The following is a 27,371-nucleotide window of genomic DNA, read 5'->3' on the forward strand; positions in this document are numbered from 1 at the left end:
TACAGAAAAATGGACTCTTCCAGATTGGACAGATGAATTTAAGCATTGCTGTGTAATATTAACATGGGGAGTTCCTAGGTCACAGTGACTTCGGAATTGCCTCATCTACCATAAATAGAAGCTGTATAGGGATTAGCTGTTCCATCGAGGTGTTAAATTATTAGACAGGAAGCCGGAGTACAAGTGTCAAGGGAGATGTTTTCTCATAGCCGGGCCACACATGAATTAAAATATTGTAAAAGGATAAACGAGCGCATTAGTGCGCTGCATACAATTATTTATATTATTTATGCTTCGTTAATACACAACAGAAATGGCCCCAGCAAAGTTGCATTGTGTCTTAAAATAGGTTCTTGCTCACACAAACACAGTTCATTTTTCTAAATAATTGTTTCAGAAAGGAAACCATTTTCTCAACCCTTTATTATGTTTAATCTTTTTTGTCTTTTTCATTTTTTATTTTTTTTAGCATCTTTGGCATTTCCATTTCACGACAACGAGATTCACACAATCTTCTTTCGGAGTGCCACGATATAATCGGTCTTACGAGGTGTGCAAAGTTTACTAACTTTTCACGTGGCTTTGTGAATATGGTGAAAGTGACTCCTATCTGCGAACTTGTAACTTTCGAACGCTGGAAAATAATGAGTGTGAACTTCTCACAAATGTTTGCAAAAGTAAGCAATTCTCTTCCATGCAACCCTCCCGTATACAACTTTTTATAAGTCAGACGCTAGCTTCTGCTGCCCAGAATGTGACCCTAGGAATTTTTTTAAACAATATCTGCTCCGCAATAAGCCATTGCACTGAAAATTGTACACAAATAAAGTATTCCTATTAATTATACAATGTTACCTAAGCTTTTTCTTTCTTGACTTAAAACACTATGCAGCAAAATACATTTTGTAGCCACAGAATCCTAGGTTAAGGCATTTCCATCACTACGCTCTCAAATATCCGTTTTCCCCCCTTTATGTACCGCATGTGTTGAAAATGTATTCTCCACCATTGTGAATACAGCTCTGAATGTAAAGAATAAAATGATAAAGGACATATAAGGAAAATAATAGAGCATTTGTGTGGTCTTGAAATCTCACATCCAAGTAAAATGTTATGTTAATCCATTTGAAGTTATAATAACATGTCACTAGAATCCTAATCTTCATAGACAGGACAACATAAAAACACATATACACAGTCACGCAATTACATACTTGTAAAACCACACACACACACACACACACACACACACACACACACACACACACACCTTGTTATCTACATACAGTATGCTGTACCCACACAGAGTTACATAGCAAGTGTAACCCTTTAAGTGTACCCTCCCCTCCCAAGTGATATTTCTGGTTACTCTCAGGTGGTTGTGCTGTAACCTGCTGGTAACAGGAGGGCTGAGGGCTCCGCGGTGGTGTGGGGAGAGCAGGACAGGGAACAGGAGGGACAGATTACTTTGATGTCTTCCTCTGGTACAGCGAGGATTCCCTTTAGATCTTCAGGGGATAGACCCCCACTGACACTCCTTCATCCAGAGACAGGAACACACACAGCAATGTATTTTCTGTGGTTTTATTACAGGCAGCTCCAATATAGAGAAACAGTATTCACATGTGTCTCATTCCTCCTCTGCCTACTTCTCTCCATGATCTATCTCTCTCTCAGCTCTGCATACCCAGCCATGTATCCCTTCCCTTTCCACCCAGCAATAGGGGAAAGGGAGAGACGGTATTCTCTGCTCTCTTCTCTCTCTAGCTATCCACTCACTAACTACTAACTGAACTAACATAATTTAGGAGGATGTCCCATTTTGAATATCTTTGAGTGTCTCTAACTCTGACTCATAGCAAGCCAGAGCCAGATACAGATTGGCCCACACACCAGGGGCCGTTCCAACCAATATCCACCCCTTAGATTGACATCCTCAGAGTTGCAAGGCCTGCCCTTGAATACTGATACATTATTCAATGCTGGAATACACACACAGGCCTAAAGAAAGAAGTAACCTTTCCACTGCCTGCACTAACAGGACTGACAGAGGAAAGGCCCAGAAAAAGAAGTAACTGCCGGGAGGCTATGTTACACAAGTACTAGACAATTACTCATTTTCATTCCAAATGTACCTACAAGGTTATAATAAGCAGGTGGGAATCCATTTTGAATGTAAATGCGTGTATATAAGATCACCTATGTTAATTTCCAGAGGATCTCTTAGCCTATATGTGATTTAAAAAAATAAATAAGTACACATTTATGTGGTGATACGTTCTTTTTGAAATTGTTTAATATTGTATGTTGCATTATGTCTTTTTCAAACCTTTTCTAGGTCTATGAATTATTCTTATTCTTTATGTATGATTAGTAATAAATATAATATTTGTACTTTGCAATGATCAGAATTGGTGATATTTATTTCAGTAATATGATATACAGAACATCAGGGGTGCACAAACTGGGGGGCGCAGGATTTTCTGGGGGGGGGCATGGCGCAAACAGAGGCCTCGTGCTCTTCTTTGAAGCATTTAAATTAAATGCTGGGGGAGAAGCGAGGCCTCTTTAAGTCTCTCTTACCTGGTCTCAGCTGCCTCTTCGGCGATGCGTCACCATGACCATGCGGCGTCAAATGGCAACGCGTTGCCATGCCAATGTGACGTCACATGATGTTGTGACGTCATATGACGCCGCCGAAGTTCAGAGCCAGTAAGGGTAGAGGGGCATGAGCAGGGGGGCGCACACAGAAAAGTCTGCGCACCCTTGCAGTACATTAGCCCATGTTTTTCTTTCTGATTGTTCCGATGTTAAGCAGGTGCAGTACTATTATTTTTTTTTTAGTTCTGTACTTTATTAACTCCAATTGTGCTTATTGTATCAATCTCTTCCAGGCCCATAAAAAAATTCAACTGGCCGACTGAGGGGGATAACAACTTTAAATGAACTAGACAGAAGGACAAATGCTAAATGTGCACGAATACATTTTTTGACCGTGAAATAGCAGATACAAAACCAGTTGTGTTTATTCTCTTTATGTTTTGAGATGTTTTCATGTGCATCTGGAACTAAACATATATAATGAGGATTAAGTCAAATGGACTATCCAGATGACATGTCATTTTAAAAATATGCCTTCCTTAATCTCGAACACATTCTGTGAATGTTCTATTTTTATGTCGTTGTAGATGTTTTTCTTCTTCAGTTTTAAAGATTTGTTTTCCCGTGATCGATCAGCAAAGATCCTGCCTGCCACAGTTCTCTACATGGCGGCCTTTAAGTTCCAATCAATCCTTCAGTCAGTGTAACTCAGCAGCTACAATGTATTCTTAGATTACTAAGGTACCATTATCTATTGTTACACTTTTCAGCTCAAACTGCTGGGAACATTAGTAAAAAATTATCACAAACAGTAAAGTGTTGCAAAGATCTTGCACTGCTGGGGAAGTGGGCTAAAACCGCTGAGAATATTAAAACTCATTCAAAATGGCATTAAGAGTTGAATAAAAAAATGAAAAAATGCAGTATTATCTAATGCTTCAGAACTGATTTATTAAAAAAAAAACAAATAAAAAAAAACACACGTAAGATATTGCATCTTTAACATTTAGGGGCCCATGCTATAAGCGTTTAATTCGCATGTTTTTTGAGCGTTGTTATCACGGTATTCAGAAGTCTCGATTACCTGTGGTAGCAAAATTCCCAAAATGGGCGAGTTGCCGGCAACGTGATGATCGCCTCTCTGAAAAGGGCTCACCCGGCGATTTCTTCCAGCTGCAGAGAGAGCTACTCAGAGAGAGTCGCCTCTCCTGGCGCATATCTCACCAGCGATCAATTTTTTTAATATAAAATGTAATACTAGTGTAGATGAGCAGGGGGTATCCGGAGCAGACCCGCATTGATTTGAGGTCGGGGACCCCCTGCTTCCCGAGATACAGGCCCAATTTTGGGGTGCCGGTATCTCCTATGCATTTTATTCCCACGGTCACGTGACGCGGGACATTTAAATGCATAGGAGATACCGACACCCCATAACGGGTCCTGTATCTCGGGAAGCAGGGGGTACCCGGACCTGAAATGAATGCGGTTCTGCTACGGAGACCCCTTGCTCATCTACACTAGTATTACATTTTATATTAAAACAGCTGCTACCCACAAGAAACATTAAAAACAAAACAACACTAATACCCACCTCCTCTACCCCCACACGACTGATACCAGAGGCCGAGGGTGTCCGGGTGTCCTCAAATGGTCCCTGCCGATGTCTGGGGGTCCTCAGGTGGTCCCCGCAGGTTTCCGGGAATCCTTAGGTGGTCCCCGCGGGTGTGCGGGGGTCCTCAGGTGGTCCCCGCAGGTGCCTGGGAGCCCTCGGGTGGTTCCCATGGGTGTACGGGTGTCCACAGGTGGTCCCCGTGGGTGTCTTGGAGCCTTTGGGTGGTTCCTGCGGGTGTCCGGGGGTCCTCAGGTGGTCCTCTGGGAGCCCTCGGGTAGTCACTGCGGGTGTCTGGGGGCCCTCTGGTGGTCCCCGCGGGTGTCTGGGAGCCCTCAGGTGTTCCCCGTGGGTGTCGGGGTTCCTCAGGTGGTCCCCGCGGGTGTCTGTGGGCCCTTGGACGGTCCCCGCTGACCTGCGGTACCAATCCTGTGGCAAAAAAAAGTGTCCAATACATTGAAATATATTAATTGAGGGTGAAATCCACCCTCCCCTGCTCCCCTCCCGGGGTGGGTGATTAAGCCTCCTGGATGGGTAGCGGGGGAGGGTGGATTAACCCCTTAATCCTTACTATAGTGGTTATTAACCAATAAGGTGATTAAGGGATTAGGGGCCACTAGATTGTATTTTTTCTTGTATTCTTGCTGGCAATGGAGGACATGGACCTGGAGAATGCTGATGAGCATGCCCTTTATGATGGAAGTGGTAAGTAGAAAGGTTTATTTACTTTATTTATGCTGGCAGGCTAATGTTTTATTTTATATATATATCTGGATAATAGTTATTTTGCCAATCACTGTACTGTATGTGTTGGGGGGAGGGGAGTTTATTTATTTCAATGTATTGCACATTTTATTTTGCCACAGGATTGGTACCGCAGGCCAGCGGGGACCTGCGGGGTCCCCCGAGGGCCCCCAGATACCCATGGGGACTCCTTGAGGACCCCCAGACACCCGCAGGGACCACCTGAGGACCCCCAGACACCCGCAAGGACCACCTGAGGACCCCTGGACACACGCAAGGACCACCTGAAGACCTCCAAACACATGGGGGGACTACCCTATTGCTCCTAGACACCCGCAGGGACAACCTGAGGACCCTCGGACACCTTTGGGGACCACCCGAGGGCCCCCAAGACACCCATGGGTACCACCTGAGGACACCCGCAGCCTCTGGTATCAATCATATGTGGGTAGAGGAGGTGGGTATTAGTGTTTATTGTGGATAGCGATGAAGGGGGTATTTGTTGGGTAGCGGGAGGCGTTAACCCCTTCATTGCCTTAGCGGTTAGCCGCTTAGGTAATTAAATTGACTGTAAATGCATTTTTATTGCATGGGATTCATGCCGGGGGTCTCCGGTGCTGATATTAATGGGTATCAGCTCCGGAGACCCCAGCATCAACCCGCTGCAGAAAAAAAACATTTTTTTTTTCTTAGTCCCGTCACCTTTCAGCAGCTTCTCACCAGCCTCACGCCAACTTTTCCTGGCACCCCAAACACACCTTAGCAAACTTGACACCCTCTACAATTCAATATGCCATTTTGTCCTCGAATGCAACAACAACACACATCACAGCGAAATGCTCAAAGAACTAGATTGGTCATCACTTGAGTCTAGGCACAAAGTTAATGTCTCCTGTCTCACCTTCAAATACTTTCTGGGCAAGCTACCCAGCTACCTGAACAAGCTCCTCACCCCCACCACATGCAGCACTTATCTGAGATCTGACTCCAAAAGACTGTTCATGGTCCCATGGTTCAGCAAAGTATCCGGCCGCTCCGCCTTCTCTTACCGTGCACCCCAAAGCTGGAACAACCTACCAGAGACTCTCACATCCACCACCAGTTTAAATTATTTCAAAACTAAAGCTGTCTCACATTTTAATCTGGTCTGTAACTGTTTCATACGCCTATAATATATATTATCTCTAAAAGTGCATGCAATGTCTTGTATATAATGTATACCCTGTTCACTAATGTAACTGTATTTGTAACCAACAGAAAGTATGTTGTATAGGCCGCACTACCTAATGTATCCCTCCCTCTCCTGTTCAGTTTATGTGATTTGCGTTTTTTTGCACATGTTCTTCACTTTTGCTCATTAATAAATATCAGCATTTCAAGTATCATTGATTGTTTTGTATTCATTCGGAGTGCGGGGAACACTTTTTGTGTTCTGTATTTGTAACCAAGTACTATTTGTCATATTAACTCAATGCCCAGGACATACTTGACAGCAATAAATATGTGGCTTATGAACACTTATAGCATAGTCCCCTTAATGTCATTTTAGAGTGTAATGTATTGCATGATCCCATATAAAATAAAAAAAGCTACTGCTGCAAAAAACAGCATCAGACTTATTCAGAGAAATAAAATCACCATACTTCTTTTTCAATTTATTTATTTTTCTGACCTTTTTCTCTCTCTTCCTTTCACATTCACTATGTACACATAACTTTTTGTTATACGTTGTTTTGTAAAAAAAAATTTGTTTAGGAGACCATATTTAGTTATTCCATTATATTTTTTATAAATGACTTTTTGATAGTTTGGTAAAATTGTGTAATTATGAAATACACAGATGTAGATAACCTTACATTATGTGGTACACAGATGTAGAAACCTTATGTAACAGTGGTTCCCCCACCTTCTGGGAGATTCTGCCATTACTTGTCATGTGGTGCATGATACCTGCTGGTAACAGGAGGTCCGAGCTGTCCACCGATGGTAGTGGGGACACAGGATCAGGTTTCTGAGGTACATTATCCACATAGTTCTCTAGAAGGGCAGCGCCTCCATCTGCTGCAGGCTCCAGGTAGGTGGAGATGATCTCCTACAGTAGAACTATCACCTCTCCCCTCAGTAAGATAACACACTAGGCGGGAGTATAACAACAGGAATGGTTTATTCTTTCACTCTGTGCAGCACAGTACATGACAGGGTTCTGCAGCAACTGTCAGCTACTCACTGAAGGATGGTCTCTGGACCAAGGGCCAAGGGCATCAGCAACAGTCCCAGCTCTTCCCTGTATGGGCAGAGGTATGGTACACACTCTCTCTCCCCCGAGGAGAAGGCCCAATAGTCAGGCTCTTGGCTGTGTGACCTGCCCCTCTCAAGTAGGTAGAGCACTCCTAAATTTAGGGTGGCACTGCCCTTAAGTACAGCTAGGAGGAGGGCACCAGGTCTGTTCCATGAGTGGACATGCTCATGCCGGATGTCACCGCCTCCCACTGTCACTCAAGTGCAACTCCAGTGAGTGGGGAAAACCCATATTGACTACTGCCAGCCTGATTAAACCAGGACGTACTGCCAGGAGTAGGGCAGGTTAATAGCCAACGGTGGAATGGCTACACTTACATGATGTGGTACACAGATGTAGATAACCTTATGTAGCACCTTTTCCCCCACCCTATGTGAGATTTGGGTCGCTACCTGTGTATTCCTAGTGCGGTGCATACCCGTTGGTAGTACAGGAGGCTCTGAGTTGCTCCACGGTGGTATGGGGAGATATTATGACAGGTTTTCAGGGTGCTTCATCTCTAGTGAACAGCCTTCCAGCCAGCGAGGATCCTATGGTACCACGATGGTCCATGCTGGCAACTCTTAGTGGCCCAGACATTAAGCCACACTCATGATGGTTCAACTGGATCTTTATTGTGATAGCCAGAAGTCACAGCCTTTCCTTGGTATAAGGCCCTGCAGGCCCATCCAGCTCCTTATCCCTGATGGTGCTCAGGTTCACACACACTCCCACTCCACAGGGGGAGGGGAGGCAGACTCCTGACTTCTGTGAGTGTAAGAATATACTATGGGGATGGGCTTGTAACCCCACCCCATAACAGGTCAGGTCTGATACTGACAGGCATCAAATTACTGCATGTGACCCAGCAAGTATCCTCCCCAGTATAACACTCTCAGGTTGTTGTTAGGCCCGCCCCTGAATACAGCCAGTGTATCCAGGCTGCAACAACAAGCTACGCCTGCATGAGAGAATCTAACCCTTCACATTACCTGTACCTATCAGGACTTGACTGTGAGGGTCCAAAAGAAAAATAGAGTCCGGAGGCTATGCTATACTTACATTATGTGATACACAGATGTAGATAACCTTACTGTACATTATGTGATACACAGATGTAGATAACCTTACTGTACATTATGTGATACACAGATTTTGATAACCTAACTGTCTCCATTGTCTCTGCCACCCATGGTCACACTACGCTCCTCCCTCTCCTCTCTCAGTTCTGCTACAGACCCTGACAACCTGGTCAGGAACTACAACTCTGCCTTATCCTCCTCTCTTGATCTACATTCCCGCTTTCTCTCTGCCGTCCTCGCCCTTCTAACCCCAGACCCAGGCTAAATTCCCACATGCGCATGCTGCACTACTCCTCTCGTTCCTCTGAACGCCTCTGGAAGAAATCTCACACTCTCGCAGACTTCCTTCACTATAAATTTAGGCTATCCTGTTTCAATTCTGACCTCTCTCAGGCTAAACAAACCTACTTTTCTTCACTAATCAACGCACACAAATCGAACCCACGCCGACTCTTCTCTGTCTTTGACTCTCTACACAGACCACCCCCAGCTGCCTCTTCTTCTTCTTCCATTACACCTCAGGACTTTGCTAACTATTTCAAGGAAAAGGTGGAATCCATTCGTCAGAACATCCCCTCTGTTTCCTCCTCCCATCCTACACAGCTTCCTAATTCTCCTCCTGTCTTCCTTGACTCTTTTTCCGCTGTCACAGAGGAAGATGTGTCACTGCTGATATCCTCTTCTCCCTCTACCACTTGACCTCTTGACCCCATTCCCTCCCATCTCCTAAAACATCTTGTTCCTACTATAACCCCTTCGCTCACACACATATTCAACATCTCCCTCTACTCTGGTACCTTTCTCTCCTCCTTCAAGCATGCAACCGTTATACCATTACTCAAAAACAGCAAGCTTGACCCTACCTATCTTTATAACTATCGACCTGTCTCCCTCCTGCCTTTTGCCTCTAAACTCCTTGAACGTCTTGTATTCTCCACTTTCTCAACACCCATTCTCTTCTAGACCCTCTACAATCTGGCTTCCGCACTGCTCACTCCACTGAAACAGCCCTCACTAAAATAACTAATGACCTCCATGCTGCCAAAGACAGAAATCATTACACTCTGCTCATATTACTCGACCTCTCTGCAGCGTTTGACATCATGGACCACCCTCTTCTCCACATTCTCCATACTCTTGGTATTCGTAAGAAAGTTCTATCCTGGATCTCCTCATGCCTCTTCCATCATACTTTTAGTGTCTCTTCTGCTAACACCTCCTCCTCCTAACCCTCCATAGATCTCTCTGTGGGGGTGCTACAGGGTTCTGTCCTGGGACCGCTTCTCTTTTCTCTGTATACACTTTCTCTAGGTGACCTAATCACATCCCTTGGGTTTAAATATCACCTCTATGCTGACGACACACAAATTTACTTTTCAACCCTGACCTCACATCTGCTGTACAGACCAAAGTTTCTGAATGTCTCTCTGCGATATCATCCTGGATGGCCATCCGCCGACTGAAACTTAACATGGCAAAAACAGGGCTCCTCATACTTCCTCCCAAAACTGGCCTTACTACCTCCTTCCACATTACTGTTGGAAGTACCATCATTCACCTAGTAGACCAAGCACGCTGCCTAGGGGTCACACTCGACTCCTCTCTCACATTCTCCTCTCACATTCAAAACGTCTCAAAAATCTGTTGCTTTTTCCTCCGCAATATTACAAAGATACGCCCTTTCCTCTGTTGCTCGACTGCTAAAACTCTGACTCAATCCCTCATTCTCTACAGTCTCAATTACTGTAACCTCCTGCTGTCCGGCCTTCCTGCCTCTCACCTGTCCCCCTACAATCTATCCTAAACGCTGCTGCCAGAATCACTCTGCTTTTTCCAAAATCTGTCTCAGCGTCTCCCCTCCTGAAATCACTCTCCTGGCTTCCAATCAAATCCTGCATCTTGCACTCAATTCTCCTCCTCACTTTTAAAGCTTTACACTCTTCTGCCCCTCCTTACATCTCAGCCCTAAATTCTCGCTATGCACCATCCTGACTCTTGTGTTCTGCTCAAGGATGTCTTCTCTCTACCCCCTTTGTATCTAAAGCCCTCTCCCGCCCTCTCCCCACACCTCTGGTATGCCCTTCTCCTCAATACTGACTAGCACCCTCTCTATCCACCTTTAAGACCCACCTTAAGACACACTTGCTTAAAGACGCATATGAGTAGCACCATAGACACCACTAGACACATGATACATAAAGCTTGGCCCCCTGCAGAAGCACTTACCAAAATGCCCTCCTATTGTCTCTGTATGTTCCTCCTACATACCAATTAGATTGTAAGCTCCTCTGAGCGGGGATTCCTCTTCCTAAATGTTACGTTTATGTCTGATGCACTTATTCCCATGACCCGTAATTTATATGATTGTCACGTGTATTACTACTGTGAAGCGCTATGTACATTAATCTATATATATATATTTTTGAAAACATTGTATATTTGCTGTGCTTATGGGCAATCTGATTGGTCAGTTGGGCTGCACTCACCCTCTGGCCAATCAGATTGGGCCGTGGCCCGGCCCCACCCCCACACGCCTATCATTGGTCCCAACTGCCACACTCACCCGCTGCCGACACAGCTACCCACGTCCATCGGCTCACATTCCTCGGTGCCGCCACCGCATCATCTCAAACCCACCCCCCCCCTCACACAAAAAGCAAGCCTCCTCCACCTCACCTCTCACATGCCGCCGCCTTCCGCCTGCCCACTCGGCTCTTCTCCTCGGGATCCCCCCCTAGAGCACGCTGCCCATCCCCAAGAGCACTCCTCCAGCTCTCTCCACCTCTCCCTGCAGCCAGAGGGGAGGGAGATGCGTGTCAGCCCGCTCCCCGGTGCTCTCCCACTTCCCCGGTGCTCTCCCTCTTCCCTGGCGCTCTCCCACTAACCGCCCCTCCCCCAAGAGCACACTCTCTCTGGCTAACCCCCCTCCCCCCCCCACACGCCGCTAGCCCGGCTCATCAACCCCGAGAGCGGACACCGCCGAGGAGCCCGAGGTGGAGGAGGAGGGCGGCCGGTACCAGAGGTGGAGGAGGAGGGCGGCCGGTACCAGAGGTGAAGGAGGAGGGCGGCCGGTACCAGAGGAGGAGGGCGGCATGGGAGGCGGCAGGGAGGTGGGTCCGCGCACTTGCTCCTCTGTGCCACCGGGAGCCGCCGGAGTCCAGGAGGGGGGAAAGCCCCAGTGGCAGCCCGAGGAGGAGCGTGGCAGGGTGCCAGGTGAGGAAACGCATGGGGAGGGATCCCGGCCCTGCCTTTCACCTCCCCCCCCCCCCCGGCCCTGCCTTTCACCCTCCCCCCGGCCCTGCCTTTCACCCCCCCCGGCCCTGCCTTTCACCCCCTCCCCGGCCCTGCCTTTCACCCCCCCCAGCCCTGCCTTTCACCCCCCCCCAGCCCTGCCTTTCACTCCCCCCCGGCCCTGCCTTTCACCCTGCCACCTTTCACCCCCCCACCTTTCACCCCCCCTGGCCTTGCCTTTGAGCCCCCCTCCACAGCCTTGCCTTTCACCCAACCCGGCCTTGCCTTTCACCCCCCCCCCAGCCTTGCCTTTCACCCCCCCCCCCCAGCCTTGCCTTTCACCCCCCCCTCCATGCCTTTCACCCCCCCCCCGGCCTTGCCTTTTACCCCCCTCCATGCCTATCACCCCCCCTCCTTGCCTTTCACCCCCCCCAGTCCTTGCCTTTCACCCCCCCAGTCCTTGCCTTTCACCCCCCTGTCCTTGCCTTTCACCCCCCCTGTCCTTGCCTTTCACCCCCCCATCCTTGCTTTTCACCCCCCCGTCCTTGCCTTTCACCCCCCCCCAGTCCTTGCCTTTCACACACCCCCGTCCTTGCCTTTCACCCTCCCCCCAGTCCTTGCCTTTCACCCCCCCATCCTTGCCTTTCACCCCCCCCATCCTTGCCTTTCACCCCCCCCCATCCTTGCCTTTCACCCCCCCCCATCCTTGCCTTTCACCCCCCCCATCCTTGCCTTTCACCCCCCTTCCTTCCTTGCCTTTCACCTCCGCCTTTCGCCCCACCCCCGTCTTTCGCCCCCTCCTTTCACCTCCCCACCCCTGCCTTTCAACCCCCCGCCCCTGCAATCCCGGGCAACGTCGGGTATATCAGCTAGTGGTGCTATATAAATAAAGACATACAATACAATACTACCACAAGGGTCGCAGTAGAGGAGGATTAACCGTGCAGTGAAGTTAAGCACTCCCTATGAGGATTGCCATTCCCTCTCTCTTGCTCTGTTATAGTACATGCAGCATTGCTACTTATAGGAGCTATTTTAGTGAGTGTGACGGTAGGAGTAGATTTTGCTGCTTTTAAATAAAGTTTAAACCCGCCATTACTCCTACCTGTCAATGATATGATGTAGTTATTTATGTATGTACAGTTTATTGTAGAAGTTCTATATATATTCCTCTTCAAGAATGTACAGCTCGGTTCTAGAGTGGAGACCTGCAGGGGTTAACTCTCTCTTGCAAACCGAGCTTTAATCACATCAGAGTTTGGTATTGTAGGCCTGGACACTGTCATGGGATCAGGCTCATTGTTGAGGAACCAGGGAGAGATCAACCACCCACTGACTGGACCTGCTCTGAAAGAGAGTTGTAAGCCTTGGGGCTGTATCTATATGGTTTGCCTGTGGAAGGGGTTGTCCTGGCCCACCTTCAACCCCAGTAATTTCATCAACTGGGTCTAAGCCGTGTGCAGAGACCAGGAATTTTGTTCCTACCCAGACTTGCTACCCTTCTCCCCAGCCTCAAGAGAGTAATTCTGGACTGGATATTCTTGGTGAAGGCTGTGTGTTGACAGGGGACTGGCAGAGCCCCTGTAAAGGAAGAGCTGACAGGGAGTCAGCAGAAGGGAACTGAGGAGACCAAGTGCAGGGGTCTGGAGCATCTGGTGGGGCTGCGGTCTGAGTATGCAGCGTCAGCCTCAGCTGTTTGGAGTAAAGCAACGGTGGCAAATTAAAACTGCTACAGTAGGTATAGGAGAGCAAGGCTGTCCTGCTCATACTACTGAGGACAGCAGCACAAGTTGGGAACATGTATTGGGGTAAGCTTCTGGACGGAGGTCCCCACACCTAGGACTTCAGGTTGTTCCCCCAGTTAGGTGCGCTTGTGTGTGTGTTTTATGAACTGGAGATTTGTGAACACTTTTTCCAATAAATTCACTTTTGTTCAACTCTGCAGTTCTGTCTAGAGTACTGATCCCTAGTGTAATTTGTCCTGGTCTCCCGTGACAGTAAGATTATACACCCTGATATACAGTAGTACTTTTATTCATTGTATAGTACAGTTTAGTCTATTTTATTGACATTATTAAAGGTTTTAAGTCTTTATCCGATACAGGGGTTGGAGTACGTTATTCAGGATCTCTTTTTTTCTTTGTTTCTTAATTTTGTGTTTCATTTTTCCCTTTTCACCACCACCTAGAATATGATGATACTGCATATGAACATGGATCATGTTCTATATTAGGTTACTGTGTTAATTATTATCATTAGTCCGGTAATATTTAATTATATATAGGTTACTCTGTTAATTATTATTATCATTAGTCCTGTAATATTTCATTATTTATGTTCCAATTTTAACCAGTATATTTAATACAATTATTACTGTGTATGTTTTACACATTTGTTTTCCTTTTTACAAAACCCAATAAAACTTATCTTACAAATCCACATATTCCTGTGAAAGCAACAGGACCTTTGTATGATCATTTTCACAGGAAAATAGGTCGTTGATGACGAAGAATGGATACATTTGTTGAGTTAATTTCAGCATTGGCTTTCCATTGTGTGCACTGAAGTTTGTCCAGTATATTTAGTGACTATGTACTGTGGGAAAAAATCCAGAAAATTAAACTATGACCTTTATTCTCCGCTCTCTGCAAGAGAAGAGCTCATTTGTGTAAGAATCAACAGTGCAAACCAATCAATAGGGTCAGGTGTACTGTAAAATAGAATAAAGAGGCATCTATGTACTCAAAATAATGTTGGGCAGTCCAATATGGGACCAGTGATAGTAACCATTCTCAGGGTAACCCAGGATATTTATTTTTTAATGAATCAAGTCGAATTCATCAAAATATCTTACTTTTTCAAATATTTTATTTGAATTGATCAATTATTGAGTCAATAGTTGATGCATAATACTTGTATCCAGACTAGTATCCAGCTTCTTCCAAATCTGGAATGTATTATGCTATATGAATGAAGAATAACATATTCATTCCAGCTGAGCATCCCAGGTATAGCATTCTTGGCATCTGAGCAATTTATGTTTGTGGGAGTATTTTGTCTGTGCTCTGAACCCCTTTTATTAGGGATCAACAAGGAACTTCATGTAGGAATTGTGACATTATTAGTAATAGTGCCAGAGTACTAACTGGAATGGGATGAGGGCTTTTTTCTTTATTGAATTATTTATTGCAATTTACATATACATTTTTTTTTTACTTAGGTTTATGGCACCTTTTTAACCCAGGCTGTGCTGAAAAGCTGTGTAATACGGCAGGCAGAAGTTTCTAGGGGTCCATGTAAAATTGATTAAGAAGTACAGCGTGACACACTGAGTTCTCATTTGCATGTCAATACCCAGAATCCCTGGCTGCGTTGGATGCATTGTATGGTAAGCGATAATAGGAAAAGACAGGATTGCAGACCCGTCTGAGACATGCAAATATATTTTTATCTACTCCCCCATAAAAGATCACTACTTATAATGTTCTCTTCTTTTTCTACCCTAGGTAAGTGGCAACTTTAGATAGCTGGTGTCCTTTATCAAAACATACAAATTCATTTTTGTTTTGCATACACACAAATATATATTTTAGTAGATATGTAATTTGTATAAAGTAAAAATAGGTTGGCTATTCTGTCTCTTTACTTTGTTGATTAATATTTTAATGTCCAACACCAATAAATCTGTGTTATCCATACAAAGGTCCCATGTAATGCTGTGTCAAATATTTCTACTTTTCTATATAAAAAAACAACTATAAAAGCACTCAAACAAAACAAAACATAACAGGTTCATCCAAAAGGCATTACCCCCAGCAATGTGAATCTGGATTAATGTTTAACGCTCCGCATGCATCACTCATACTGATTGAGCACTGTGTGCAAATAAATAACTTTTCCAAAATATTCATTATGTGATCATTACAGATACACAGCCTTAGTTCAAAAACCAAACACACTACATTAATATATATATATATATTAATGTAGTGTGTTTGGTTTTTGAACTAAGGCTGTGTATCTGTAATGATCACATAATGAATATTATATATATATATATATATATATATATATATATATATATATATATATATATATATATATATATATATATATATATATTAATGTAGTGGGTTTGGTTTTTATATATATATATATATATATATATGAATTTTGACTATGAAGTTGTTTATGAGATTCATGTTTATTACACATAGATACTGTAATGTATGATGTTATAGTGTGTGAGTGTGTGTGTGTGTGTGTATATATATATATCACACAAACATTAATATATACACACATATACATATACATATATATATATATATATTTTTATATATATATATATATATATACACACACCATATATGTGTAATAAACATGAATCTCATAAACAACTTTATAGTCAAAATTCATACTGTAGTTTAGTCATAAGAAAAAGAAAACAAACAATTTATTAAAAAAAAACAAAAAAAAAACCATGGGGGGGAACCTCCCTTACATGAGCATCAGCAAATATCCTAACCATGTAATGTGAATCATGTAAGAATCAGAATGACTTTAGAAGTGCATCAGAATTATAAGATTTTATAGGTCGGGCTGAAGGAGTGGCTCAGTAAGTAGAGACTCTGGCACTGAGTTTGAAGCTGGGGAACCTGGTTCAATTCCTGGTGTTGACTCCTTGTGATTTTGGGCAAGTCACTTTATCTCCCAAAATCATAGATTGTAAGATTGTAAGATCTACAGGGCTGGGGCTGTGTCTGAAAAATATCTCTGTAAAGCGCTACGTAAAACTAGCAGCGCTATCAAGAACAAACAATTATTATTATTATTAGGTTGAACTTGATCGACGTATGTCTTTTTTCAACCTCATCTACTACAGTAGTGCCGACGAGTATTCTAAAACAAACCTGGGGCAATCACCAACAAGACCTCGGTACATCCTGGGTACATGCTGCAACATTCCAGTGACATTTCTGCAGACAGACTAATGGCTCATCAGATTAACAGCGGGGGTCCCTGGCAGTCCCATTCAAACGGTATGGGACTGTCACAGACCCTTGCTGTGTTAATCCGATGGGCCATTAGTCTCTGCAGAAATCTCACTTAAATATTGCAGCATGTACCCAGCATGTACCTGGATCTTGTTGGTGATAGCCCCAGATTTTCCCAGGCAAGTTTTAGAATAGTCGTCGGCGCACCTGTATGTAACTACGTATGTTAAGAATCAAATAATTCTCTAGCAAGCAGTGACTGTAAAATTTGTTCTAAGTAATAAACAATGAAAATAAAATGACATGTTTTTTTTCTGTTGCTTAACTATACAATGATATACACTCCATATTGTCGACGGTTGTCCTGATTATGTTCCCAAAAGAAATGTATTGTGTTTAGTTTGGTTATGCATGTTGTAGAACGTTTTGTTATTCTGTGTGAATATGTAAGTACCCAGTGTTCCATTACGCACTTAACACGTACTCATTAAATTGACATTTTAGACACATACGGATATTGTTTACCTAGATAACACCACGATTTTATTGTTTGGTATTAGAGTTAAAATACCCTTATGAAATACAGTGGCGTAGCTAGACATGCGTCGTCCCCCGGGCAAAACATTTTTCAGGGCCCCATTATAGGTGCCTACCTGTGGGACAGAGCAGTGATAGAGGCAGACGGCGGGAGATGATAACTGTAGTGGCGGGCCACCAGAGTGAAGCAGAGGAGCAGCCGGAAGAGGAGTTAGGAGTTACACGGAGGCAGAGCAGAACGGCCTCCCTGCTTCAGCACAGGTGGCTCAGTCGTTGACCGAGTCACTGATTGAGCCACCTGTGCTGAAACAGGGATATCCTTAAAACCTGACCTGTTGGTGGCCCTTGAGGACTGGACTTGTCCACCCCTGCTTTTGATCAATAAACATAATGATGCACCCGTTCTCAAACCATACCAATATTTTGCATTCCCTCTGTGGGCTAAAATATATCTCATTTTTAAAATTGCTTTGTTTTGGCATCAAATCCAGAAACTATTTTACATTGCTCTTCGTATTTATTGGTTAGGACGTCAACGTACACTCTTCCAACACCCACTGCCAAAGGAACTGTAATCAAATGGATGACGCAAACCCATAAAATGAAACAAATCCACAAAACATCTGGCATAGTTTTACCAACATAGCAATGTGATTAACTCCTTTCCCTCCAGAGTAGTCAGCAGCACACTGTCTGGGCAGGATATAGGAATAAGTCAAATGGACAGTTCTCATTTCCATTTCAAACATACAAGCACATATATGATGATCAAATAAACCATGTTTTACATTAGTGGCAAAAATGATGATTGAAGAGCATCTTTATAGAGGTAGCATAATTATGTCTCTGCAACAGATGGTGCAAGTCTGAAATCAGCTTCTTTGCTGCCTGTACGCTCGCAATGCATTCAAGAGAAATGCTTTCAATTATACTAAATCAGCAAATACAACAATATCAGCGAAGGATTTCAAGCTCCTTATAAGCAATGAGTAGCTGCCCCCTCTGAGAGTTAAGGGGTAAATAAACAGACCCCACTGTTTCTCTTTGGATTGTGTCTGCATTGGCTCTGTATGCTCACTTGAGACTCCATTGCATATTATTGGTAATATGGTAAAGCAAACGATGTTAGATTAGTATTAAAAAAAAAGTTACTACATCAGTGACAACACCTCATGGGGGTCACATTGATGCTGCATTTGTAGGCTAATGTGATATTGCTATTAGTAAATACATGTTTCTATTCCCCAGAGTCTTGCTAGTAGTGCCTGAGATGTGAAGGCGAGTTTTGTTATAGGCTTGCTATGCTCACTGCTTTGTATTTTATAAGCACTTCAATACATATTTAAACCCACCAAAAGTCAGGAATCAGCATACATGTATTGTACCAGAATTGTACAGCAGCTATGGAACCGCGTATCCCCCTCTTAATAAGAAATAGATAAGTAAGATTCATAAACAAGTACGCAGAATTTATTCTTTATCTACACGCAATCAGTATGCAGTCAAACCATTACTTTATTCGGATGAAACCTAAGAATATAATATACAAGTACATATCTCTAGGCTGCTACACCATGAAGGTAAGTCACTGTACAGCAGGGGTGGGTAATTCCAGTCCTCAAGGGCCAACAGGTCAGGTTTTCAGGATATCCCAGCTTCACCACAGGTGGCTCAATCAGTCAATCAAGGGGAGTATTTGAAATCGCATGTCTGAGTAATACTCTACTGCATTAGACGCAGGTCCACCAACAGAAATCATGGGGCCCGGGACAAATAAAAGGAGCACGCCCCCCCCCCTAACCCATAGCGCACCCCTCCCCCCAAACCCATAGCGCACCTACCACGAAAAAATATCCAACCTGTTTATTTTTATATTTTCAACAAAAGACATGTGCCTGTCTGCTTGGGTGAGTGGCTGGTGGGTGAATGACGGTGGCTGGGTGGGTGAATGACGGTGGGTGGGAGACAGTGAATGACGGTGGGTGGGAGACAGTGAATGACGGTGGGTGGGAGACAGTGAATGACGGTGGGTGGGAGACAATGAATGACGGTGGGTGGGTGACAGTGACTGGGTGGGTGGGAGACAGTGAATGACGGTGGGTGACAGTGACTGGGTGGGTGAGTGAGTGGGTGGGTGAGTGAGTGGGTGGGTGGGTGAGTGGGTGGGTGGGTGAGTGGGTCAGTGGGTGGGTGAGTGGGTGAGTGGGTGGGTGAGTGACTGGGTGGGTGAGTGACTGGGTGGGTGAGTGACTGGGTGGGTGAGTGGGTGGGTGAGTGACTGGGTGGGTGAGTGACTGGGTGGGTGAGTGACTGGGTGGGTGAGTGACTGGGTGGGTGAGTGACTGGGTGGGTGAGTGACTGGGTGGGTGAGTGACTGGGTGAGTGAGTGACTGGGTGGGTGAGTGACTGGGTGGGTGAGTGACTGGGTGGGTGGGTGACTGGGTGGGTGAGTGACTGGGTGGGTGAGTGACTGGGTGGGTGAGTGACTGGGTGAGTGACTGGGTGGGTGAGTGACTGGGTGGGTGAGTGACTGGGTGGGTGAGTGACTGGGTGGGTGAGTGACTGGGTGGGTGAGTGACTGGGTGGGTGAGTGACTGGGTGGGTGAGTGACTGGGTGGGTGAGTGACTGGGTGGGTGAGTGACTGGGTGAGTGACTGGGTGGGTGAGTGACTGGGTGGGTGAGTGACTGGGTGAGTGAGTGACCGGGTGAGTGACTGGGTGAGTGAATGACTGGGTGAGTGAGTGACTGGGTGAGTGAGTGAGTGCCTGGGTGGGTGAGTGCCTGGGTGGGTGAGTGACTGGGTGGGTGAGTGACTGGGTGGGTGAGTGACTGGGTGGGTGAGTGACTGGGTGGGTGAGTGACTGGGTGGCTGGGTGTGTGAGTGAGTGACTGGGTGAGTGACTGGGTGGGTGAGAGGAACTGGGTGGGTGAGAGGAACTGGGTGGGTGAGTGTGGGACTGGGTGGGTGAGTGACTGGGTGGGTGGATGAGTGACTAGGTGGGTGAGTGAGGGACTGGGTGGGCGAGTGAGGGACTGGGTGGGTGAGTGGGTGAGTGAGGGACTGGGTGGGCGAGTGAGGGACTGGGTTGAGTGAGGGACTGGGTTGGTGAGTGAGGGACTGGGTGGGTGAGTGAGGGACTGGGTGGGTGAGTGAGGGACAGGGTGGGTGAGTGAGGGACAGGGTGGGTGAGTGAGGGACAGGGTGGGTGAGTGAGGGACAGGGTGGGTGAGTGAGGGACTGGGTGGGTGAGTGAGGGACTGGGTGGGTGAGTGAGGGACTGGGTGGGTGAGTGAGGGACAGGCTGGGTGAGTGAGGGACAGGGTGGGTGAGTTAGCGACTGGGTGGGTGAGTGAGTGACTGGGTAAGTGACTGACTGAGTGGGTGACAGTGACCCTTGACAGTGGGTGGGTTACTTACCTTGACCGGTGGGTCCTGCTTCCTTGCTGCCAGACACAACTTCCTATTGCCCCCGATATCACCGGCAGCTGCCAGGGGCAGGAGGGGGGCTTGGGGTAGGGGGGCGCGGGAGGTGGGCGGCTAGAGGGTGGGGGGCGAGGCGGACTAGGGCAGGAGGCGTGCAAGGGGGAAGCTGAGTTGGCGCTTCCCCCTCCCTATCAAGTTGGGAGCAGGGGGTGGGGGGCTGGGTTATGTGCGCGGGAGTTGTGCGCGTGCGTGGCGATTCCTCCTTCGTCCCACGTGGGCAGCGGGGAGGCTGGCTGGGTTGCGTGCGCGAGGCCTGTCTTGGCGCTTCCCCCTCCGTTCCACGTGGGGAGCAGGGGGGCTGGTTGCGCGCGCGGGGCCTGTCTTGGCGCTTCCGCCACCGTCCCACGTGGGTGAGCTGGGTTGCGTGCGCGGGGCCTGTCTTGGCGCTTCCCCATCTGTCCCACGTGGGGAGCGGGGGAACGGGGAGCGGGCCCACCGGCAGCAGGCAGGACACCATGCTTGCCCTGCGCATGCGCGGGGACCATGAGAATCGCCGCCATTTTAAAAAAAACTCACGGGGCCCAGGACGCCAGTATCCTTTGTCCCCCCTGTTGGCAGCCCTGATTAGACGTCCCGCCATGGAATGGATGGGGATTGGCACTGATGCACCTAATGGACAATCGATATCCACTAGAAGAAGGATTCAAGGGGAGCAAACCAAGCGAAGGTGAAGGGGTCCATTTAAGGGATGTCCACGGAAAATATTAGCCTGGTAATTGTCCGCATACAGAGCCGCGATCAATCCTGCCTCTCGCAATATTCGCTATTTCCGCATCAGCTGGTACGTGGAGGCCTGTGCACGTCCCAATGCATTTCGTTACGTGGGTGACTTCATCAGGACAATGATTAGATGACCTGCAGTGCAGGTTTTAATACCCAATGTTTGGGTATACCCAATTATTTTCCAATACCTAATCATTGTCCGTTTGGTGTATCAGTGCACATGCAATTTCAAATACTTCCGTTGTGACTTACATTTTTTTTTATAAATAGTTCTACTGAGTTACATGCAGGCGTGGCTCCAATTTTCGTATGTATATATACTTTACAACACGATTATTGATATCTTAAATACTTTATTGTACAATGCATACAATTGTACATTATTTCTAATGCGATACGCTTATAACGCAATGTGATTCTTTGGACCCCAAGCACAGCGTTATAAGGGGGTTGAGCTGTATATATATTTTAAGCGTAACAATATATATATATTATTTTTTTCAGTTTAACTCATACATACATATATACACTCACACACACACACACACATTATAGTGCTATGCTTTTGCAAAGGAACCAAAGCAAGTTTTGCGAGTCAAGGAGTAAATACGTCTTATGACTGTCTAAAACCAACCCAAACACTCTGGAAATTAGGTGGTGTACAGACTATATTCACTACTGCTTGAAATATGCGTTATGCCCAATGGTTGAAATAGCTTAAAAAAATTAGCGATGCTTTGCCCGTTTTAAGGAAAGAGGTACCTTTACTAGACATTAATTCAATGTTCTTTGGACTGTTTTTAGAAAGATTGTGGCACTATTTAGGCTGCAAAGTTAAGATCTGGGGATACTTTCTAAGTTTATAAATAAAATCAAAATGTTCTGGGCTGTGTCTTTGGCAAGCGCCTGCCAATGCCACACATACATCATGATATTGTAATATGGCAGGGGTTACTAGGACATACACACTGCTTCGCGGGGTAAAGGGAAAAGTCCTTTATCAGCAAGCAATGGTTAGGTAATGAGAAAATAATGTCTTGCAAAATGTTGCACACTGTGCCATGATAATCTTGCAGGCAAATAAAATACATATTCACAAGTGATATTTTTATTTACTGTATTTTATTAGCAATTTGAAAATCTCTCTCCCCTAAATAAATTAAACTGTATGCTAAGAAAAGCTAAATATAGTATAACAGGTATGCAGTCTCACCTTGCTGTGTGCAAAAACTATCACAAACAGGATATATTTATTACCTGCCACTCAACTTCCAATATGGCACACGGGACCCATCCCTAATAATGCAATGAAAGAAGTGCACAAAAAGTAACGGTGTCTCTTTTTCTACCTTGTTTAGATGACCTTCTTTGGATCCTCATTTTTGGGAAAGAAGGCCAGGAGTAATTGAAAGGCGAGTCCGAATCTGAGTCCATTCTCTTTGGTTAAATAAGCAGGTCCAGCTGAAGAGAAGCAACCGGGAAACTGTAGGTTCTTGTAAAGCAAGTCAAGCCTATGTAGTATGATGTATAATAAAGGAATGAGCAAAAGCCTGGATCAGATTGCCCACTACCCAGGGGAGGGAGAAGCTGTAAATGTTTGCTCTCCTCAGGCGCTCAGGCATGTACAGATCAGGCTGTAAATATTAAATCAGAAGGAAGAATGTAGGGAAAGCATGAACCAAACGTGGAGCTGCATCATGGTCCAGAGCTATTCGAAAGGTCAGCCGGTGCCAATGAATCATTAACTCCCCTTTTCATTTCCATGCTAATGAAAACTACCTAAGCCGAACTGGATTTCGTGGAATACACTTTTAATGTAAGTAAGCAGAGAACACGAAATAAGAACAAAATACATGAGACTCGATATGTCAACCCCGGCGACGACAGTGGTTTCTCTTTTCGTTGCGGTTACTTTTAAATGTGATGCTCATATGTTTGTCATTGGGATCATTTGCATGTCATGTTGTCTGTAAGTCTAGTGCTCATATGTTTGTCATTGGGATCTTTTGCATGTCATGTTGTCTGTAAGTCCAGTGCTCATATGTTTGTCATTGGGATCATTTGCATGTCATGTTGTCTGTAAGTCTGAAGAGGCTAAATGATTTCCAATAATTGAACATTGATACAAATGTTTTTTGTTTGTTTTGTTTTTTAAGGATTTAAGTTACATTTATGCTGAGAAAGTAGGAAAGGCAAAAGGTTTTCTAAAATAAATACATTTCTTCCTTAAATTAAAATATTTGAAGTAATGATAATCCATACCCCCTAGTACCATCACAATTCAACCACTGCTGTACTGTAAAGCTCTCGCTGTAACTATATATTCAAATAGAGTAATGAAATATTATTGTTAATATTTAAAACAATAATGCATTATGCCATGAACACCTGAGTATCAAACAGCAGCCTGATTACCTAAAAAAAATGCATGCAATGTATTGTTGTTATACTGTATTCTTCTCATCAATGTCTACAAATGGCGAGAAGTGTAAACCATTTTCTCAACAGGGAGTAAAGAATAACAGACGTACACATTTCACAGAAAAGAAAAAAAAAAGAAAGTAAAACTGGCAGAAAACATCTTCAAAAATTGGGTTGTTCTGCATTTTTCTCAGCCTTTGTCTTCCTGTGAGACAGTGGCTGTCACAGATTTTATGAGTCTGGCACCTTTAAAGTACCCATGTAACCACCCAGCAAATGCATAATGGGACCAGTGAGTGATTTACAACAAGCACACCATTCTTACATGGTATCCCTGAACAACTCTCTGCACACAAGTGTTCAGCACGGACTCATTTTCTTCCCCGCCAACTGATTCACAGCACACAAATTCTGACATCTACTCAAGAGGTCTAAACCACCTACAGAGAAAATGATGCTCAGTAATAATCCGGGTGCCGTTTAGCAAAGCTTTGATAAACATTGTATTAAGCTGCCATGCCATGCATGCTCTGTTCAGGTCGACAGAAGGAGGGGTTCTGCTTGTGGTTCAGCTTAAATGTCAGATTTGGGAGACGATGACATTTGAGCTTGTTAACATTCCTTACTTCACTTCAATTATTGTTGCAAACTACTGAGGTACAACAGTAGCACTTCTGTGCTCCGCCTGAAATTAATTCCCTCCTCTGCATTTGTTCGTTAGTTATTGCATAGCAATGAGCTGAAGTTTGAAATTAACATAAGAAAATGAATAACGAAGCCTACACAAATGTGCAAAACGACATTAAAAAAACAGTTTTGCTCCTACATAATGCAATACTTTTGTGATGTAACTTTTAACAACAAGTGCTTTGTATGGCAATTAATATTCATTGTATCATGTTTCAGCCACAACCTATTTGCTTGTATGTAGCCTTTTCACTGAAGACAAAATGGCTTCTATTTTTCTGAAATGTCTTCTGACCATAGCACAACATTCAGTACCTGCCACTTTCTCACGCCTACTGTACATAAGAAACACCAGCACCCAGAATTGTATTCACAATGTGCATAACATGTGTGGAGTGCACATAAATGTAAACAGCAATCTAGAAAGTCAAAGAAAACCAACACACGCGCACACGCACGCACACACACATACACACATACTGTACAGGTGTAAAAAGTATTAGATCACTATATTAGCTCCTGTTTGGGCATTTAAACTCAACTGCTTAAAGAAGCATATTTGTACCTCTATGGCTGATAATTAACACCTCATACATAAACCTTGGCCCCTTGCAGACGCACTTCCCAGAACGCCCTCCTACTGTCTCTGTACGTTCGTCCTACCAACCAATTCGACTGTAAGCTTTTCGGAGCAGGGACTCTTCTTCCTAAATGTTACTTTCATGTCTTCAGCACTTCTCCCCATTATGTGTTATTTATATTATTTGTTATTTGTATGATTGTCACGTATATTACTGCTGTGAAGCACTATGTACATTAATGGCGCTATAAAATAAAGACATACATAAAGTACATACATTTAAGGGAACCTTTATTGTGACTTGTGAAACCAAAGACAATGACCGATACAAGATAAATGGTAACAGAAAAGGGTCTAAAAAGTATAAAATTGTTACCTTGCAACGGCCTGGGTAAACACCTCTGAGGCCTCTGAAAATTTATTTTTTTCTGGTTCATTCTATGTTTTAAGCTATTTAATGGTTCACAGTCCTGGGTTTTGCCATTTCTGATGCATGTCCCTTTGGAGGCCAAAACATTGACTAATACAGTGATTTAATATATTTATACATTTTTTCCAATTTGTATGTGTGCTTGTTTTTCTTATGTCTCTATAATGTGTCCGCACATACTGCAGTGCCCAGTCCAACTTGTACACCAGCCTACAGCCAAACTAGCTTGCTAAGTCCATCTAAATACCATAGCCAACACCTCTGGATGCACAATTACACGCTGCTGATCAAAGTTGAGTGCTGTACTATTGCCACGCACAACAGTGTTGCCTTTTCCGTCCATGAGAAGAAACATTGCAACCTTATCAATTATGGGCTGCAGCATAACATCTTGTGCATTCCATGAGAGGAAAGGAGCACACTGTCATCTAGCACTGGCACCAGCAGAAGCTCTCACAAATCAACAAGTGGAAGCAAGGAAGCTTTCTCTTACTGAACAAGTTTTGCATCTCAGAGCTAATGATAAAATATAGTTTTTGAGTCTGGTAATATTTGAAGGTTTCAAAGTACATATATGTATCTACAGTAATAATAGATAGTGTTGGGTGACAACCATAATCTGGAGGGTTATCACACGAATAGTATTGGTGACATTTTGTACTGGGTATTATTGGCTGTAAGGTTTTATAGCTTAGTGCCCACATTTGTATACCATTGTTATCTATGCATTTAATAATAATAATGGTGGAATAAAATCAAAGCTCAGATTTGGTTCGAGTAGCATTGGGTCCACATTGTAAGCCCTGAGTGGAGTTCCCCAAACTTTTCCTATTTTAGGTAACATGCTATGAATAACAACATACTGTATTGGGAGGGTATAGTCATTTGCTATCAACAGTGTTGGTGGAAAGAGCAAGCAGTGTGCGCAAGCTAGGCATCCACATCAATGCAAAGTGAAGTGCTGCTGAGAAGAAAGCAAGAGACAGCAGGAGACAACAATTCAATAGACTACACTAGGCAACATAAGAGTAACAATAACTGTACTCCTACTATAGTAAACTTCGCCCCCTTGGAGTTTATAAGGAATGGTAACATTCCAGTGGGCACCCAAGTATGGACGTGTATTTCCATGTTACATTCTTTATTTATTACATAGATACGCTTCCTTATAAACTAATTACTGATTTGTACTGCCTGTTGTAAAGGGGTATTTACAAAGGAGGTTTTGTACATATATGCACATATTGGTACAAAAAATAATAGTACCAGTCTAAAATACATTTTTACATTAAATAACACAATTAATTGAATATTTGATGTAGATTTAACTAGAATACTTTGGGACTGTGTTGTCTAATGAGAGCCGTAATGGAAAAGGAATATGTACGAGTAATGTGTGGTAGGAATGTCTCTCCCAAGCTAAAATAAGTAAATATATAACTCCAAATTAATCAATAATCTTTCTCCAAGCATCTGTAAAAACGGAAACTTCAGAGACCAAACCTGAAACTCCGCCGCAAACTTTTTCGCTGGCTTATAAAGTGACTGACAATGTTACAAATTAATGCCTTAGATTAGTTCCCACTTATTCAATCAACACTTTTAGCTGCTTTGCTGACATTAGTTTGATTCCATCAATTTATTTAAGAATAAGAAATAGTGAAGGATAAGTAGATTATAGACTTTGATAGAGCAATGAATATAAGAGGTAGGGGGGATATATATCTGGTGGATACAGATGTAGCAAGACTCACAGTACCCAGTGCCGAGGACGAACAAATGCAGTGGCGCTGGGGGCAGTGTCTGCGCGATCTCGCAGCAGGGGCTCCATGCTTTGGAATGGGACCCTCGCAATGTTAATCCTTCGGTGACGTGACAGCCACGGCTCTCAAGACATCAAGGCTTGCGACATCTGTGTGTTCCTCCTTTTCTTTTTTCCCGTTTTGTTTTTGCACAAAGCTCTCCT

The 27,371-nt window shown here is 44.4% G+C and overlaps 1 protein-coding gene across 6 annotated transcripts in view; it reads right to left on the reverse strand.

Moving 5' to 3' along the window:
• ARHGEF28 (Rho guanine nucleotide exchange factor 28) overlaps window positions 1-27,371 on the reverse strand; it is a 265,058-nt gene that overhangs the window by 101,510 nt on the left and 136,177 nt on the right. For 2 of the 6 annotated variants that reach the window (XM_075591733.1, XM_075591725.1), the window contains exon 1: window positions 22,637-22,754. The exons of the other annotated variants lie outside the window; for them this stretch is intronic. In XM_075591733.1, coding sequence (XP_075447848.1) covers window positions 22,637-22,721 — 85 coding nt within the window. In that variant the 5' untranslated portion in view covers window positions 22,722-22,754. Of the gene's footprint in view, window positions 1-22,636; window positions 22,755-27,371 lie in introns of those variants that run through there. 6 annotated transcript variants of the gene reach the window in all.

This window comes from Ascaphus truei, chromosome 1, assembly GCF_040206685.1.
Source record: "Ascaphus truei isolate aAscTru1 chromosome 1, aAscTru1.hap1, whole genome shotgun sequence".
Taxonomy (NCBI): Eukaryota; Metazoa; Chordata; class Amphibia; order Anura; family Ascaphidae; genus Ascaphus; species Ascaphus truei.